The 19,180-nt window shown below is 38.9% G+C and overlaps 1 protein-coding gene across 1 annotated transcript; it reads right to left on the bottom strand.

The window, feature by feature from the left end:
* Positions 1-2,661: 2,661 nt before the first annotated feature.
* On the bottom strand, positions 2,662-18,519 carry LOC306766178 (UPF0524 protein C3orf70 homolog B). Its single transcript, XM_079253808.1, has 2 exons — positions 18,113-18,519; positions 2,662-5,101 (listed from the first exon to the last, which is right to left on the bottom strand). Exons 1-2 carry the CDS (start codon positions 18,294-18,296, stop codon positions 4,410-4,412), a joined length of 876 nt encoding a protein of 291 aa, XP_079109934.1. The 5' UTR covers positions 18,297-18,519; the 3' UTR covers positions 2,662-4,409.
* Between the last annotated feature and the right edge of the window lie 661 nt (positions 18,520-19,180).

Genomic DNA, 19,180 nt, shown 5'->3' with positions numbered 1-19,180 from the left:
ATACTCAAGCATCTGCAAATAACTTCTTGTTCCTGTGACTACAGTTGCACATATTATGAGGAAGTTTAAGGTTTATAGAGCTGAACCCTTCCTCCCTGGGTTTACCATAAGAGAAAAAATTATGACAAATTCAACAGATGGATAATACAAAGGAACCAAAGAGCCCACAACAACCTTCAAAGACTATAGAGGTAAACTTCAAGGTCGATCTACATCAACATCAGATCATACATTCCGTCACTGTGTGATAGAAGATGACCAAGGAGGACACCTCTGTTGAAAGCAAATCCTGAACATTTTTTTTTTTTTTAAAGTGCATTTTTCCGCACTTTATACTGACAAGCCACAAAGCTCCAACAATGTCCTTTGGATAGTTTGCTTTTTTGGAAAAAAGCCACAAATGGCTAAGTGTAAAATATTGGACTATTCTGAAGTGCCCTTGCAAAAGCACTGCTGTAAATCTTATATCTTATTGAACATCTGTGAAAGGAGCTGAAACATGCAGTCTGGAAAAGGCACAATTCAAACTGGAGTTAACTGAAACAGTTTGCTTATGAGGAGAGGTTCAAAATACCTGAAGACAGGTGCACAAGTCTCATTGACAGCAATCTTGATGGAGATGGCGTTTTTCTTTATAAATGAGCAGTTTACATAAACAGTGTGTTTGGTCTCCCATCACTCAAAAGTGACCTCCACCATTGCTCTTAAATAAATATTAATTCTGACATTATGAGCTGAAAAAACACAGAAGTGTAAGCATGTTTTGCTATCTTCTTATAGCTTTTTCCTGTTTTTGGTCTTCAGCCATGCTTGTTTTTAGTGCCACACAGCTGCAGTAGAGAGCTAATGGCAGCTGATTGCCTAGATGAAGTTGGAGGAATCAAAATTTTCTTCTTTGAAATGATCATCACCAGCAGTTAATCTGAACAAGCCACAACTCTAACAGTCCAATTAGAGACTCTGACGAGCAGATCCAAAAAATTTGCAAAAGGCTCTCCTTTATGTCACCCTTAAACAGCATCCGTTAGAAATACTGCTCTAAATTAGCTAAAATTCTGACCAAAATAGTAATTATTTTACTTTATTCTTAGTGGAGATCAGGTAATCATCTAATAAGGTAACAAAGATTGCCAAAAACTTTTGTGTAATTTGCAGCTTAACATAAAAGACTGAAATGGACACTGATCACAGCCCCACAAACCTGCAGCTTACATGCATAAAACAGCTCAACATTTGCAGGAAGCTAACTATGCATTTTTTTTGCTAACAAAATACTTCCCAGCAAAAGAAATTCATTTGAATCAGTCTAATTTAAATGAATTTGAATATACACAGGTGAGTACTTGCTGGTGTGCCATTTTTTCATTTTATGGCTTACACTCTCTTCTGGATTCTGCTTATCATATACCCTGGAGAAAAATGGGCAATTGCATGAAATTAAAAAACCTTCTTTGAAAGCTCACATGTTTGTTCACACATCAAAATGAAGAAAAGTGGAACTGACAACATCTTTCTATATCTTCAGTTGAGCTGATCCAACCCTGACTGTGAAGTAGTCCTTGAACAAGGGCATTTTTTGATATGGTGTGTCTTCCTACGTGTGTGAGTTTGCATGCTCTCACTGCTCAAGGTGCCTGCCAGTTGAATGACTTTGCTAGGAGGGATTGGCAGAACACATAGCAGTGATCACTTTCTGAAGTGTGTTTGAAGCTCTGACAGAAAAAAAGTTTAAAAAAAAAAAAAGTTAAATGCACACAGCTGTGTGCAAAGTACACACACTTATGCACATGCAGAATCCACACTGCGACTTTACATGTTCTTGCATCATCATCCATTTAATTGAGCTTCCTCTCTCCTGACTGACCCTGCACCCTCTCCTATTTTACCCTTTTTTCCCCATTTTTCTTCCATGTTGTCTGCTCTTGGGCATTTGCATGACACCTCATGGCACAGAATAGGGGATGTACATTTTTATAAACTGATTAGCATTTCAACCTTGTCTTTATTTTTTTCTCTGCACAACTGAAAGAATCAATACACACAATGCAAACTGAGAGGAGACGCATGGAGAAATCAATGTCGGATTGCAGTCAAGGTGAGAAAGGCTCTTACATGGTCTTATAAAATCAGTTTCTAGACTAAGTATTGTGAGAAGATTGTCTGGGAAAGAGGCCCAGAGGACATGGCAGGACTCCACCTATATCCCTAGTAGAACCTTGAGAGTTGCAGGTGGAGGGGCTCAACTTATCAGTATTTTTTGTCTTATACAAAACTCCACCAGTCATATTCTTATGTTGTCCCATCTTCACTGTTGTGTGCAAGTGCTGTGCAAAGCAAGGAAAGGTTTCAAAGGAGGCAATTAGAGAGTAAAAATTAAGAACATTCCTCAAGACACTTTAGAAGAGACATCTGCAGCAAAAGTAGTGACTTAATTTTACTGAATCCCACACTTTAAATGGCAATTCCACCATAACTCTGGAAACTATTGGTCATCCATGCGTCATGCAAAGAGTGCTTTTCCTATTAAAAATGGTCAACATTGGCTGTAACAGACAAACCAAGACAGGAAGAAAGATAGGAAGTTTCATTACTATTTATTCATATGAAAATAATATAACAATAATAAGAACATAACATATGCTTCAAACCGCATCAGGAGGGACTGTTCAGTGTAATGTTAAGGGCTGTCCTTGAATAATAACAAAAAACCACCATATTTAGAGAGCGGATGTCTCTTTTGTCAGCTTTGAACACTGGATCACAAAATCTGTTCAATTGGATTTGTTGACAAGAGGGAAAGTAAGCTGTCATGCAAAATGACTTCTTTTTAAAGAGCTAGTGCTTAAGGAATTGCAACAACACTGAAATTGTGAAACTTTTGGTGATTTTTTTTCCTGATAACTCCCCAGAAAGTTGCTTGGAAAAAAACAAAACAAAAAAAAAAAGAAAAAAACCAAAAACAAAAAAAAACATAACCAAAGGAGCCTGCCCTAGTTTGTTTCATTAAGTGACAATGGCTTGGCTCATTTCTTACTGTGTCAATCACATCATCACAACATATATTCAGCATCCCATCTCATACTATAATCACCCATTAAAAATGGAATAAATGATCATTTCTGCCCAATATTATAAGTTATCTGTGACATACTAATCTAATCTACTTATTTTCCACCCTCCTCTTTAATCAGTAAGAAGACAATCCACACTCAGGAACCCTAGAAGCAAATACCAATGCGATATGCTATAATATATGTTAAAAAGAATAAACTTGATACAATCCCTTTACATCATGTATGTTGCTAGCCTCTAGCGGGACATCGCTTCTACTTTAGTCATTGTAGCAGTGCCAAGACAAGTCTGTGCTATGCTCTTGCGACTTCTTGGCTGCTAACAGGTCAGTGCAAGTCGTGTTTTGTTTGACACTGCCTTTACCTGAATAGCACTGCAGCTCGGTGGGCTTGATCAGAAAAGGCGGTCAGAGGAATAATATGTCAAAGCCTGATAAATAGAAGTAGCCTTGGTCCTCACTGGCAGATACAATATAGGAATGTGCTTCCGTGTAATCCTTGATTGTCAAATACCAACCTGCTGACTGCCCTCCCCCCCTCCCACCTCTGATCGTGTTAGTAAAGTGCAGACAAACTGTGGATCCAAAATCTTTTCATTAACGTGACAAGAGCAGGTCAGTCCAGCAGCTCTGAGCTGAGCCATTTAATGGGTTAAAAAAGTCTGATGTGCTTTAGGCCCATGAGCGGTTGCTGGCCTTGTAGTCATTATGCTGAAGTGTCAGAATTAGTAATACGCGTGGGTGGAGCCACTGACCAGAGAACAAGGGATGGTGTGCTTATCTGCCACTTGAATGCTGAATTACACTAAAAGTCTGACAGACTGACAACGGGAGAACATTAAGAATTACCGAGCTGCTCACTATTATCATGAAACATACTGCCTTTGCTCAAACATGATTGGGCTACAGTAATATACCTACCAGGAAGTCTTACAAAAAGAAAAACCCTCTAATTTTTCTCACTATCCTTTTACATATGCTCTATATTCTTTCTGCCTTTTCACCATATAACTCTGTTGAGAAGGTCTTTTTGGTCCACTGTGCATGTGTTTGATGTTCTTGTGCTTCTTCCTTTATTCTAATAATTTCTAAAAATGAGCTCCATGCAGGGAAATTGGACAGAGGAGAGGCTGCACGAGGCTGTGGGCGTACAGTCCTCGGCCACCTAAAGGAAAAATAAATGCGTCCCAAAAACAACCCCGCAGAGCTCTGCAGAAGCACTGGAGGGGGTTTGTTCCCTATTGTTGGTGTAAATAAATCCTAGGGGGTTAATCTCAGATGTAAGAGTCTGCTCTTTAGATCATCCTCACAGAAGGCGTCCATGTCAGCACTGTGTCAGTTAAACAGTTGTTTCGATCTTTTCTATGATCTCTATCATAGATTTGGAGGGCGAAAGAAGAGAACAGTCGTCCTGGTCCCAGAGACTCCCGGGGCTGGAGTTCCCATCTGTGCTCAACTCATCGTCCTCCTCCTCACTTTCCTCCTCACAGGACTCCAAGTAGTGCAGACCCAATGCGTTGATGCCGGAGTCCTCAGAGCTGGATGGAGAGGAGCAGTGGTCCATTTTTGGGCCTTTAATCTTATCAACAGGGGAAGGATGTTTCTTATCGTTGCACACCTGCTGGGCCGGTTGCACAGGTGCAGGCGTATGTTGGGTTGGTGGTGGCGTTGGTGTCTTAAGTGGTTGCTGAGGCTGAGTGGGATTTAGGGGCATCTGTGGCATTTCTGGAGTCGGTGGGAGGGGAGTAGGAGGACGAGGTGGTTCTGGTAAAGGAGGTGGGGGGCGCTGCACATAGCACATCTTTCCATTAATCCGTTTAACGATGTAGTCATCCACAAACAGGTCGGCAATGACGCAGTACTTGGGCGACTCCAAGTGTGGTGGGGACTGGAAGCTTGGGGCCAACTTCAGGAAGCGCTCGGCCAGAGAGACAGACAGGTCCATGGTGTCGCTGAACTCTGAGCCCAAAGGTGGCACAGCGGTGCTGGGCAGCTGGCACACATTGGTCATGGGCTGGTATACGTACTTACCTGAAAGGCAGAAAAAAAGAAAAGTTTAGAGTTGTTTTTTTTTGTCTCAAAATTAATTTAGTTTAACTTTTTTTTGTATTTAACATTATTGTTTTTACTTTGTATTTATATGTTTTTCATAAAATATTTAAACAGGACAGATGAAAGAGGAAGCATACACAAATCAGTTTGAGATTTAACGGGGGGGGGGGTTATCTGTCCCTTTGAAAGAACATCTCTAAATCAACCAGTTGTTTAAGGCATCTAAAAGTGTTACCCAGAATAGTTCATGATTTACAATGCAATATAGGAAAGTTTCCAGGACTGCTCTCGGTACTTATGGACTGATCTTCAAATGTTTTAGTTACATATTTCTCCACAATCTCAAAAGCCCACTTCAATAAGGTGTTTCACATAGTGACAACCCCACAGTTATTCCCTGAGCATGGAGCACTGAAGAATTCTGCAGTTTTCTTTAGCTTGTGTAATTTGATTTGTAGTGCTGATCAGCGGAAAACTTTGGTTTCCTTCAGGAGCTTCTGCCACAAGACATGGAAGCTTTGAATGGTGCCATGGCGATAAATGTTACGGATGCTGTTAAATAATAAGCACTGTTTTTTGTTTTGTTTTTACAATAAAAAGCCAAGTCAGTCCAGGAAAACTGAAATAGCTATAATAGTCTTAACATAATTATTAAAGAAATTACTTCAGTTCTCAGGAGCCACAGTCCTGCAAGTGTTGGGAGCTTCCCTGCAGCAACACACCTGATTTAAATCAGTGGGTAATTAGCAGACTTCTGCAGAGTTTGATGTCAAGCGCCGCACAAGTCTGCTAATTAAGTCCGATGTGTGTCAGGTGTGTTGCGGTGGGTAAGCTCCGAACATTTGCAGAACTGTGGCTCTAAAGGACCAGAGTTGGCCACCCCTGGTTTTACGTTATTTTGGAGACAGAAAAATAGACACACCAACCATCAATAACATAATAATTAATCAGCATTAGTTAGAGCACATGTCAGGTAGCATTAGTTGAGATGTGGACATTGTATCTTTAGTTGTACCATAAGTCTCATCTAACAGATTACAAGACATAATCACATGACAGACTTTGAAGTTATTCCACTAGGAAGATCCTGAAAAACCTTAACATCGTGATTCAGTCAACATACTTGATTAATGTCAAATTTTGCTAAGATGACCCTCAGAAAGTCAAATCAACTCAACCGAGTTAAAGCTGAAAGTCTGCCCTGTCATTTAACTTTTTGGAGACTCAACAGGTCTGAAGGTATATTAAAAGCCTAAAATGCTTTCAGGAAAAAGTGAAATGGTCTTAAAAGTGACACGATGTTATTTAGAAACCATGCCTTTTGTTAGGTAATGACAAAAAAAAAAAAAAAAAAAAAAATCTCCGCATTTTAAATAACAGCTGAAATTGACCTTTGAGAGGCTGAAACATAAAAGATTTTAGTGGTCGGTATGTTCAACCCCACTAACAACCCTGCATAAAACTGCTAAGTTCACAACTATCAAGGGACATCTAATAGTTAATGAAGCAGATATTTTTGTCAGGAGCTGGTAAACGCCAAACAAGGGTTAAAAGGAGAGAAGACACACGAGCAGAGCTGTTGCTTAGAGGTTTGGCTAGTACATCACAATAAGAGGACCCTGAAACATGACCCTGCAAAACCGATGCCAGATTCCTTCAGGAGCTTCTCCCAACATAAAAAACATGCAGTTAATTCTTCTGTATTTGATGAAATCGTCTTAACCACAATACTGTTTCAGAGTGTGAGATGGTAGCCACCTATAGCTGCACACTGCCAATACACAGGATGAGTTAAAAGCTTTGAGCAACTTTACTGTAGGCATCAAAGGGAAGTTTCCTCAAACTCCATAATTAACTTACAGGGACTATGTAGTAAAGAGAAACACATCTCTCAATTTTTAAATATGCACATCAAAAAGGCATCTGTATGAATCTTTCATCTAAGTTGCACAAAAAAGGTCTGTTGCTCTAAAACAAGTTTTTCAATTTCTAAAACCAAACTTAACCTTAAATCTCATGGGTCAGGAGGAGGAGAGCAAAATAAACCATACATATATAAATAAGTAGAAGCACATGTTTTTAGTTACTCGTTGGCAAGGACACACTTTTTGTATGATCTATCCTTGATAACCAATAATCTATCCTTGCTTGGGGACAGTAGCATTTTTCATATCACAAAGCACTTTTTTCTGCAAAGGGAAAAAAAAGTTTCCTTGCAACCAACATCAGTCCTACAGAACAAGGCAGCATCGAAACTGAAGCATTTGAACTGACTGAAGACTTGTGTCAAACATGTAGAAATAGGACACAAGATGAAGGCTGATTTTTTTTTCCAGTTTCATACACACTGATAATTTACACTGATTACTCACACAGTGAATGCTGTGTTGTATTTTTTAACACCACGCAAATTCTCAATGAGAGAACAAATGTAAGGCCTCAATTTTTTTTTTTTTTTTTTAATTTGCTAACACCTTCCACTCCCTGATGTGGTGACTCATGTGCTGGTGTTGTTGTGCAAACTATCTGCTCCAAAATGTTGCTCACTCTTTGCAGCCCACTGCCTCTAACTCTAAGCCGTGCTGCCTGAACAGTGTTGCTCAGATATGTGTTTAACTAGCTCCCAGGAGAAGGAACGAAACTACAGACAGGCTTACGCATCACTTCCTTTCACTCTGTGTCCTTGTCTTTTGTTCCAACAGCTAGGGGGACCCACTCAGTCAAAACCCTTTTCCCCAGGTTACACCAAAAACATAATGCGTCTTCAAAATAGGGAAATGCTTCTGTTTTGTCTTGAAGAATGGGCACAATGATTTGATTACCAAATCAGCTACACAGTCTTTGAAGAATTTTCATTCCTATCACCCTTATGTTTGTTAAACAGAAATTAAATGACATAGAACTGTGTCAGCGACATGCGAAGTATTGAAAACAGGATATGGCTCAAGCTCTACATCTTAATGCTGTTAGCATAAAGCACAGGAGTGGATGTTGATGCAGACAAAGGGGGAGAACCAGCAGCCCTCCTGTTAAATGAGGCAAACTCGGCGACCCATGTTCAGAATGAGACAAGCCTGTTTAGGCAGACAAGAGAGCGGCAACATATGAGAGCTCAAGCTGTAAAAGGCGATGCGTTGACATTTAGTTTTTAGCATATTACATCTGATTGCATTCATCCATCTGGAGTTTCAAATACCAAGAGCTACTGAGGGAAAGGCAGATGCCCATTCGGACAGCAACGAGTGCAGACATATGGAGCCGGTGTTACACCAACACTGGCTGCCTTTGGCAGCCTTGCAGGAGGACCACAGCAAGTGTGTGTCTACACTTAGAAAATCTCTGTCTGCTAGACCCGAGGGACAAAGTAGTTTGTGTGGGGGCAATTAATTTCACTTACATCTGTCTGGCTAACATAAAGAGAACCCTCAAGTAAAGGAAAGAAAATGTTTCTAAGAAAGCTGGACTGTCTGCAACGACAGTGGGATTAAAAAAAACACTAAACAGAACAGTGAACATTAGATTCATACAAAACACTGCAGGATTTAAAATACTTATAGCAAATAGATTTGGCAAAAGGATGCAAAAAACTAGGTTTGGTAATTATTCATAAATATAGCGTTTGTTTTTCCTTTTCTTTCTTATAAAACATAAGTCTTACAGCATTTCATGAACTGGCCACAAATTTTGAAAAAAGGATAAAACTTCCTTTTTATCTGTGTTTGCATTCTTTGACAAGAAAAATATCAGTAAATAGTTACTTAGCCTTTGTTTGTTTTAAAATGGAGGAATGCAGTATTTAGAAAATACTTCAATATGAAAATATATCTGGTATTTTTTTTTTATTAAGTAAAATCACCTAAAATGTTGCTAATGTGCAATCAGCCCATTTTTCCTGCATCAGGCAGCACTGAGTGACAAAGTGCTTTAAAATCATAAACATGCTCTTACATTATTTAGTGAATGACAAAGAAATACGCGGATGAAGCCTTGTACATTAACTTTGGTAAAGTGCGACTTCATAAATTAATGGAGAGATTTGCCAAGTGAGAATCTATACCAAAACATAGATGTATGTCACTGGTTGCTCCTAATTTTGAGAATATTAGGATTTTTAAAGAACAAGTGCTTTGTACTGATTCTGGTTGGTTTTGAGAAGGTCATATATATATATATATATATATATATACAAATATATATATATATATATATATATATATATATATATATATATATATATATATATATATATATATATATATATATATATATATATACATATACATATATATATATATGGTTTTTTTTTGTTTGTTTGTTTTTTCTTTCTAAAGCACTTAAAATACTTATTTCACATTTACTTTGAAATATTCAACAGACCAAATCTTTTTCTCTGGGATATTTAAAAAAAAAAATATAGCAATTAGTCTCTTGACCCAGACTGAGTTAATCTTGACTCACTTTAGCTTTTTTTAGTGTTTGGTTAGCTTTAGGCACAAAAACATCATGTCATGACTAAAAATAGATTAGAAAATGAAGTTGTCAGGATGATTCCACAATGCATTTCTCCCCTCTAAGTTGCTTTCATTGCCTGGTGACTGATAGCTAGAAATATGGTACAGCCACAAAAGAAATTAATTTAAATATATTATTCTTTATTTAATGTGAGGAGAGATGAAAAAGGTTTAAAAGTAAATGTCTATTTTATGCACAAAATCAATTTTACTTAGCAATGATTGCACTTATTTTTTAGAGTCAGTTTCAGGAAACCCTAAATATCACTGTCAAAATATTGGCTTCTTCAGATAGCTTCTCGTGTTCAGTTCAGTTCAGCTTTATTTGTATAGCACCCCCTTTACAACAATGTCATCTCAAGGCACTTTACAGACATCAGTTTGAGTCAATTCATAATAAATAGCCAAGTCAAGGAAAACGAAGATTGGAGCAACTCTTGACGTCTTGTTTTGCATGTATAAATCTACAATAGCACTATCTGATATGAATGTATGCAATAATTCCCAAAAGTATGAATAAAAATAGCAAATGTGTGATTTCCCTGCAGCAACAGAGAAGTGAAACCACAGCAAACATACAGTTCAATTCAAGCAGCTTTATTTACATTCAGCTGTCTTCTTCCCTGTGTGCTGCAGACTTCATATGACAGCTGTTAGTTGGCCTCTGCCTCGACCCCCCCTGCTTAACCATGTGTGTTTGTATTTCCATACTAACAAAGATCAGATGTCCTAACAAAGAAAGAGCAATTTGAAGAAGTCTGCAAACTGAAGTGACTTATTCAAGGTTTTCACTTAAGGGTGATAACTAAAATACTCAAACGTTGTATATCTCATATCAGTTCATAAATCAGCAGAAAAACATATGCAGTAAATGAAAGAGCGTGCAATTAAAGTAATGATGAAAAAGCATGTCACCTAGTGCAAAGATGTCGTTCTTAATGTCTTAACAACAGTAAAAAGAATAACTCATAATTAGACATTGTTCAGAACAAATCTGATTCTTTTGATAAAAAAAAAAAAATGCAAGCAGTTGACAAAACAAAAGGAAGTTCTGGTATTATTGTTTAAAAGTAAGGTTTAGATTGCACATTTGTCTTAAAACTTATAAATTTTTTTTCCTTTTTATAGTTTGTAATTGTGCATAGTTCATTTGACGTCAATAGAAATTTCTATTGCTGCTCCAAATAAAGACAGTGGTTGTGGTAATCATTTGCAGTTTAAAAAGTAAATGTCAGATATTTTTTTAGTGCAGCTTTCCAGCAGAAACACAGACACAGTGTTTCATACTGAATGTGGACTCATTTGACCGTCAGCTGAAATTCTGGGCTCGGAGAACAGAAGGATGTTTTGAATAGAACAATCTGTCATCACACTGCAATTACTCCTATTAAAAGCAACAACCTGGGGACTGATGAAAGGCTTTCCAGAAGATGATAGATTATTAACCATAGGAGAAATCAACTAGGCATTTCAAACAAAAACTGTACTAATTAATGCAGGATTCAAACAATTATCAAGCCAATGACCTTCTCAAACCCAATTACTAAAAACGATTTCATCTACAGATAAACCTGAGTTTTTATTTCAGCAGGTTTTAGTTTTACAAGCAGATCGGGGATGATGGGAGATATTCTACATCATCACAGGATGGTTTGTTGTAAAATTCAAGAGTTTCAGAGGTTAATGAGGAGGGAGGACAGGCAGCGCTTCCCTAGAGGAGAGATTACAGTACTCCTCTTTTTCTATCCATGTCCATTTTTCAGACCCGCTATGCTCTCTACTGGACTTGTGAATAGCCACGGGCTACATACAATGGTTTAATACAGGAGGGAAGTTCTTTGGAAAACACTACATGCAGCCTATTAGCCTCTCACGCTCCATCAGTGCCTCAACATAACTGTCTAAATTGCAGTACATCTGTCTGCAGACAGGAAGGTTCACTAGCAAGTTCAACACATGACCACAACACACAGCATTGATTTTTGGAATATTATTTTCTATCAAAGACATAGAGACTGACTTTTGGTTTGATGTTTCGTTTGTCTGAGCTGAAGCCAGCAGTGTGAGCAGACCGACACATTAAATGCAGCACATCCATTCACAGAAGGCATGTTGACTAAATACACTGCCAAAAACCAGTTATTTTAGCAGATTGCTACCATTCATTATAACAGCTGCTGGACCCAGTTGGCCAGTGGATACAGCCCACTAACACATCCGCTGCTCTTTGTGTTTAAATCCGTCTAACAAAGGGGCTGCAGCAGAGGCAGCAACACTAGTTTCAGGTTTCAGTGAAGAGGACGGCCTGACCCAACATCACGTGAAAGTCATTTCCTGTTTCATGCACATCAGCGCAGAAGCTCTTCCAGATTTACACCCACTTGAAAAACCAATGTTAAGTCTGCAGCCATGATGAAATACCCTTGTCTCCCCCCCCCCCCCCCCCCCCCTTTTTTAGCACTCCTATAGAACAGTTCAATTTTTCATGAATTCAGGTTTTGCACCTTTTGTTTCAAAAACTGCAGCTGACTAGTTTGTACACTTGCTTTTTTTCCACTTCAATATGCAGTGTGATACAATGTGTACAGTACAAATTACCCAGGTAGAAAATGTCAGCAGTTTACGGCTAAAGCTAGTCTAATAAAGTAACTTTTATAATAAGCAGCTTACACTGGTGCAGAAGTGGAACCAGTCAATGCTTGTTAAATGTAGTAGATATACAGAATAGCAGGCCTTCCTCCAATTGGAATACAGCACTTATTAATACAGCTATGTTTGTCCCATCAACAGATGGGAAGACAGACTGAAGACAGACCAAATAAATGCACAAACTGTTAAACAACGTAATATGTGGACAAATTCTTCACTGGATGAATGAAGCATAAAGACCTCAAAAATCTGCAGCTGAGGGAGGGACAGGTCGGCAAATCTTTCTCCACGGTTTACTGACAATGTTCAAACTTCTGAAACTTTAGTGATTAGATGGTCAAACAATATGGCATCGTCTTGAATGAAGTTCACTCTTAAAAGGTGAAAGAATGAAAAAGAGGCAAGAGAACATACTGTACACCTACATCTTTGCCATTTAAGTATTTCTATGTGAATCATTTTCTTATTTAGCTATGTAGCTCAGCAAGAAGATTTTCTTTTGTACGCGTCGCCTGCTTGGAGCAATGTCATCAAGGCTGAGGACAACAGTACAATCCTCGCCTGTGGCATACAGTTTCTTATTTCTCCTATAGAAACACATTTCTAGGGAAATTTCCTCTTCTAAATAAATCAGCAGGTATGTTAGTAAAATAAGTGATGGGACAGTAAATTAGGGGATTATAGGCATTTTGAGATTATCCAGCATTTGAACATGGTTACTGAGGAACACACACTGTTTTGGAACCATTCTAATAGAAAAGCTTTAAGAATGGTTGTTTTCCACCCTAATTTAAAGGCAGTGGCAGCAGAAACAGCAGGACTTTTTGCATGCATGTTCAACAAAAAAAAAGAAAGGATTTAGAAAACAAATTATTTATTTTTTTTAAGCAACATAAATGTAAGCAGATTTAAACATATACAACCTGTAAGTCATCAACAATAATTTTATTTAAGTGAATAAAAGCAAATCACAACTATTGAAAGTGGTCAGAAAACAACTTAACATTTACGTGGGGATTTTGTTTATCCTCCCTGTGCCTTTGCCTGTGCAGAGTGCCACAAACTGCAGATGACACTTTATTAGAGCAGACTAGACCTGTGGCAACAATAAACCGCTATGGAGACATTTGTGACTTTTAAAAGCAGCTCGACCAACTACTTATCCAAAGTGCGAGGAACAAAACGGGGGCAAGATTATAGCCAATGTCTGCATTAAGCTAGCATGGAGGATCTGGGAGGATTAAGCCAGATAATTTCCTTTATTTTCTCGAAGTAGCCCTAATTTGCTTACTTGTTCAGCCTCTCTTAGAGAAGAATTATGTTCTTAAGCTTCAGCCACAACATACGTGTGTGTTTGTTGTAATCTCAGTTGACTTGTGTTGGTTGTCTCTGTTTAATCATTGTTAATGCAGCATGCATATAAACAAATATGAATTAATCTCAATATTACAACCACTACCCAGAAAGCCACAGATAACAAATTTTCCCACTCTCTGTAAGTAAGAAGAAGCACAGTTGTGATAACAACATACATGGATGCTGCTGGAAGATTCCGGCAGCATGTCGAACACAGGGACAGGTCAAGTGTCCACATCAGCATCTCTAACTTTGCCCTTAATTTTAAACCACAATGCAGTCATCTGAAATTAAGAAACAAGAGCTGCCTTTTGTTTATCCTGTTAAAAATCTTCCCCTTTCCCTGAAAATCATTTCGGCTCACCATCATGCTGATTATTAAGGACAATATTTGAACTTTAGTTCACAACCTTTGTGTTATACATGCATTTACTAGCAGTGTGCTGCTTGTAGAAGTACTTCTCAGTATGAAAACACTAAAAAAAACAAGTGTAAGCATGTTATTACAAGATGAAAGTATTAGAGATTCCAGCGAGTTATAGTAGCTAATGAGGCAACAAGCTCAGATGAGGAGTGAGCTACACGAGTCCAATTAACTCACTTTAAAACTCTGCCCTCGAAATGTGGCTTAAGTGTCATGAAAGCAGGCAATCTATTAAAACTACTTATAAATTACAAGTGTCAAAATATTCTCCAGTATTCTACACTTTTCTGTGTAAATTGTTTCTATCCAGCTTCCAGTGTTGTCATTAACAAGTTTTGTTTCTTTTCTTTAATTTAGTTTTAGTTTAACTTTCAGTGAAAATCAGAGTACTCTGTATTCAATCTTCCTGTCAGTACAGGCGAATATTCAGTCCCTTAAGCGGTTTATAATGGTCCGTCCATTTGCAGTACGGCTGTGATTTATGGAAGCTCTATTGTAAGAGCAGCAAATTAAGCAAACTACCATAAAGAGCCGACATAGCCAATTACTAGTTTTATCATTTCCATAACTGATTTATAACCTTGCTACAGAAGATTCAACTTGTCTTTCTCTTGATTGCTGCAAAATGAATAATGCCAAAATCAAACTGTGTGAGAAATGTCAGATGGCAGAATAAGGGATGAAAGTTGAGACTGCTTGTTGCTTTTAAAGCAGCATTTAAGTTAACTGTTTTATTTCATTCACATGTGATACATGAACTTTTCTGATATTTTCCTTTCTGATATTTCAGACCTCAGCAGTCTAATCTAAAGATAGATCGTATTTGTGTTTTAGTTTCTTATGTGATGAGATGAGAGACCCAAAAAGGGAATGAAAAGTCATTTTAAGACAGACTTGTCGAACTTCTCTGCTGGTGCAGTTCTGCTACCATCAGTGACAGAGCAGCAATTAAAGAGATCAAATATCTGCAGCTCACAAACATAAGCAATAAATCAAGAACACCCCTCAGGCCTGCGCTGACAACTTATCGATCTCTTTATAGGTGAAAGCTTTTATGATTCAGCAGTTCCGTAAATTTCAAACCAGTCACTAAATCAATTGTTACCGAGAAGAGCTAAAAACCAGTAGACCCTCCGTATTTCCGTTTAGGACGGGCTGCAAGCTTACATCTGTGTGGCAAGACAAATGAGAACGCTGAGATAGTCTGACAGGGAGATTCCACTTCTACCTTCAACAAGAGAGGGACAAGTCCCAGAATTCAAAATCAGTGCTGGCAAAGAACAAGCAGACCGACAAGACAGTTCAGGTCTCATTATAATCTCTGGTAGGCCTTTTTTAAAGACTAAATTCAGTAGAGGATCAATAGAAAGGAAACACATTCAGACCAGGTGGTTCGAGTGATGCTGTGAGCAAAAGCTCTCATCAGATGTGACATATTGGCAGTGACACTAAACACAGCTAATTACTACTAATGAGAGGTTTGGACTGATGTTGTCGTCACCAGCTGGGAAAGCTCCCTCCATTTACATCCAAATCTGGTTTGTCTCCATTTTCTCTGCCAAATAAGCTACATCTAAATAGAGACTACAGAGAAGCAGTCAAACTGAGAGCTTTTAAGGAAATAATCAGTTTCCAGTGGCACACAGAAGATGAGAGAAGCAAGGAATTAAGTCACAGGTAATGGCCCCATATTGCTGTGAGATAATAGATATCATTTAAGTTTGAGAATTTAAATGTTGAGCCAACTCTTTCTACATAGTGACCTTTTGTGTTTGCTTTCCTGGGAACCTATTAAAAAATGTAATTAAAAAGGCAGTCAAGCAAGGCTCCCTGTGGTGAATGCACAATTATCTGCTTTGGAACAAGTTTATACTCCAGGTGACAGTCACAGGCACATTCGAAATGAAAACATGATGAGGTATGGGTGCTGCAACATTTGCTCTCTTGAGTCCAGCTTTATTATGCATATCGGGAAAGAAGAAGTGCATGCGGCGAGCTGAACTGAGCATGGAGGCATTGCATGCAAAAGCGGGTTTGTATACTTTTCTCAGTGGGAGCTGTGGTTCTGACTGATTCAGCAGTCTAAGCTGGTTTACTTTCACCGCTGGTGCATGACTGTCCTGCATGGAGAACTTGCAAATGGCAGTGGAAAGTGATACGAAGGTGAGATGCTCCAGTGTGATGTGCCACGTTGTTTCTCCTTACAGCACAGAAGGACTGAATTAAATGATGAAAGGTTCCTTTTTTTTGTGACATATTTTTAGCCACAGCGATGAACATGTCAAAAACAGAGGAGGAGGCGCAAGTTTGAGTGTTTACAAATGATGTAACACTGAATGCGCTTTGCACAGAATCCTAAAGGCTGGATGTGGGTTGTAATAAACACTGGAAAGAATTTTTCTTTTTCTGCCACGTCTATTATTTCAAAATCGCTTGGCTCGTTCTGGATGGAGGCTGGCATCTAAATCCAACGATTACACGGCAAAGATTACAATGTGACTTCTGCAGTTGAACGCTGTAAGCCCCGAGTGACTGCTGCAGACGAGATGGTGATTGTGTTTTACACTGATCTGAGGATTTTCAGGGCAGCCGGAGAGAGATGGGGATAAACTGGAGCAGTACAGAGATGGACACTCTGTCAGATTCAGACACAACCCCTGGAACTCAGCTTTGGTGTGGAAGTGTCGGGTCGAGAGAGGTTCAGCAAGTGCCTGAGCTACAAGAGTGCGGAAAATGTCACTGAAACCTCTCAAAGTGACAAAACAATTGTCCATGTTCCATCGGAGCTGCAGCCATATTTAACTCACTTCCACCACAGCAAAGACAAAAGGTGTGTAGAGGTGAATACTGACATTATTGATCTCAGTAAATGCTACAAAAAAGGTCTGTAAATAACTGCAGCTAAAATAAATTCAATTTTAATTCAATTCAGCTTTATTTGTATAGTGTCATCTTAGGGTGCATTATAGAGACATTAATTAGAGCCAATAGACTCGCTAAGGAAAACCAACACACTGCATTGAATAAATGTACTGGCTGATAGTGTGGAAGGGTGTACACAGCAAAGAAAATCTGCTTTGTGTCAAATTACATTCCCCCCCCCCACCCCCCCCTGTCATATCTTCTGAAAGAAAGGGGGAAGAAAAAGTATGTAATGCTCTTCTATGCCTCCCTGCAGGGTCAGCCCCAAACCCCATCCTCCACCATACACTGAAGACATAAATCTTTAAAAATGGGTCATAAAGGCCTAATTGTGTACTTCTGTATGCTCATGTGCTTCAAAGCTTTTCAATTTCCTAAAGTAGCTGAGTAATTTTTATTGAAAATTAAATTGGGGGTAGATTTTGTTGGAGGTCTATTTTTAGTCGTGGATTAGAACACAGCGCTGGTGTTTGTTTTAAATCATCACGTAGAGCCAGTGCTCATGTGATAAAAGAGCAATGTGCTTTCATCGTGTTTGGGTGATTTAACTTATTAAAAGGATCAGTTTATGGTTAATGGTGACATTTCACGGAACTTTCAGGCAAGAAAGAAAGGAGAAAATGCTGAATACCACCAGACTTGCCCTTTAAAATAGAATTGAAAGTGATCATTCAGATGTGTGTCAGTGTCATATGACTCTCAAACATTGATTTGTTAGTCTTGAAACACCAGACCAGAAGCTAAGGCACTGATTTCCCTTCTGAAGAGTTGTTCGGGAGGTATTTAGTCTTGTGAAGCTTAAATTTCATGATCTATAACTGAACAATATAAAACTTTAAAATCTCTTTCAAAATCCAATCAAAATCTGATTTATCATTTGCTCGCCCTGCATTTTTGTTCCACAGTATAGGCTACTTTTTTTTTTTTTTTTATTATCAAATAAATGTATTCAAATTGAAGAAGTGGTATACTACCGGCCACATGTGCCTCTTTAACAGACTTGTTTCTCTATTCACAGCATAGACATTAGTAGACATACCCAGCATTTGTTGAAACAAAGACTTTGTTGTTTTTTTTGTTTTTTTTTTAAAAAAAAGGTATTCATTAAGCCATAGAAAAGAAACTTACAGTGACACCAGCCCAAGTGGCAGCACCAGTGCAGCTTGAAGCACTTTCCGTGGCTGTGCGTAGCGCAGATGGAGAGTCCATCACAAGGCAGGAAGTCTGGTCTCCCCGCGCAGCTTTTGGCCAGAGCCTGCGCCTCGTCCAACTTCTCACTTTTCGGACACTTCTGTGCTCCCGGGGCGGCCATGCCAACATTGCCTAGATTAAAGGAAGAAAAATAACAAAACCCGCAAACACGGTTTCGCCGAGCAAACTAAAACATTAAACGCTCGGGAACCGAGTCGATGTTGTTTATTTTTTCCGATCCAGCGCAGTCTCGAAAGATTTTTTTCAGCTGGGTGGAGGACGAGAAACGCGGCGCTGCTTGTCTGAATCCGGAGCAGCTCGGTTAGCGCTCAAACAAAGGGTGGAAATACATCCTGCAAAAGTAGAAGGGCATCAGTAAGCGACGCGTAATGACATATTCAAAGCCTCTCGTGGTCGTGATCCAAACATCTCTCCATCCTCCCCTGACGTGGGGGAAGATCCTCAGCTGAGCGCTGGTTAGTGACGCGCGTGCCGTACAACGGCGCGCATCTCAACTTCATCACACAACGGGAGGAGCCCACAAACACAAAGCCAGCTGCTGTGTGCACTTCAAACACGCGCACAGGCTTTCATCAGCTCCTCCAACAACTTCAAAGATCAAGGTCTGAATCAGAAATTAATGGTCTCCAATCCACCTTTTAGGTACTGGTTTTAAAAGTCACCATTTAAAGCTTGGATGCTACATTTCAAACCATACGAGATCGCGCGGACATATTCCATGATGTATTTTTAAATGAAGGAATCGATCTAATTCAGGTATAGTTTATTTGAAGACTAAATTGAGCATTAGACAGTAGACTCATCCAGCTGCTCGTTAAGTTTCCAGCCACTAGGTGGCAACCCTTGGATAATGGACGAGGTTGAGATTTACTTTAGAATGAACCATTCATTTATGTTACAGTCATTTAAAACAGCTGCTCTCATCGATCAGTTAAAGGGGTGAGCCTGCAGAAAGCATCGAGCCCACAAGAAGAAACTGTTTCT

This window comes from Telmatherina bonti (genome assembly GCF_933228915.1).
Source record: "Telmatherina bonti genome assembly, chromosome: 15".
Taxonomy (NCBI): domain Eukaryota; kingdom Metazoa; phylum Chordata; class Actinopteri; order Atheriniformes; family Telmatherinidae; genus Telmatherina; species Telmatherina bonti.
The sequence above is the reverse complement of the archived record's forward strand: the minus strand, read 5'-3'. Positions and strand labels throughout refer to the sequence as shown.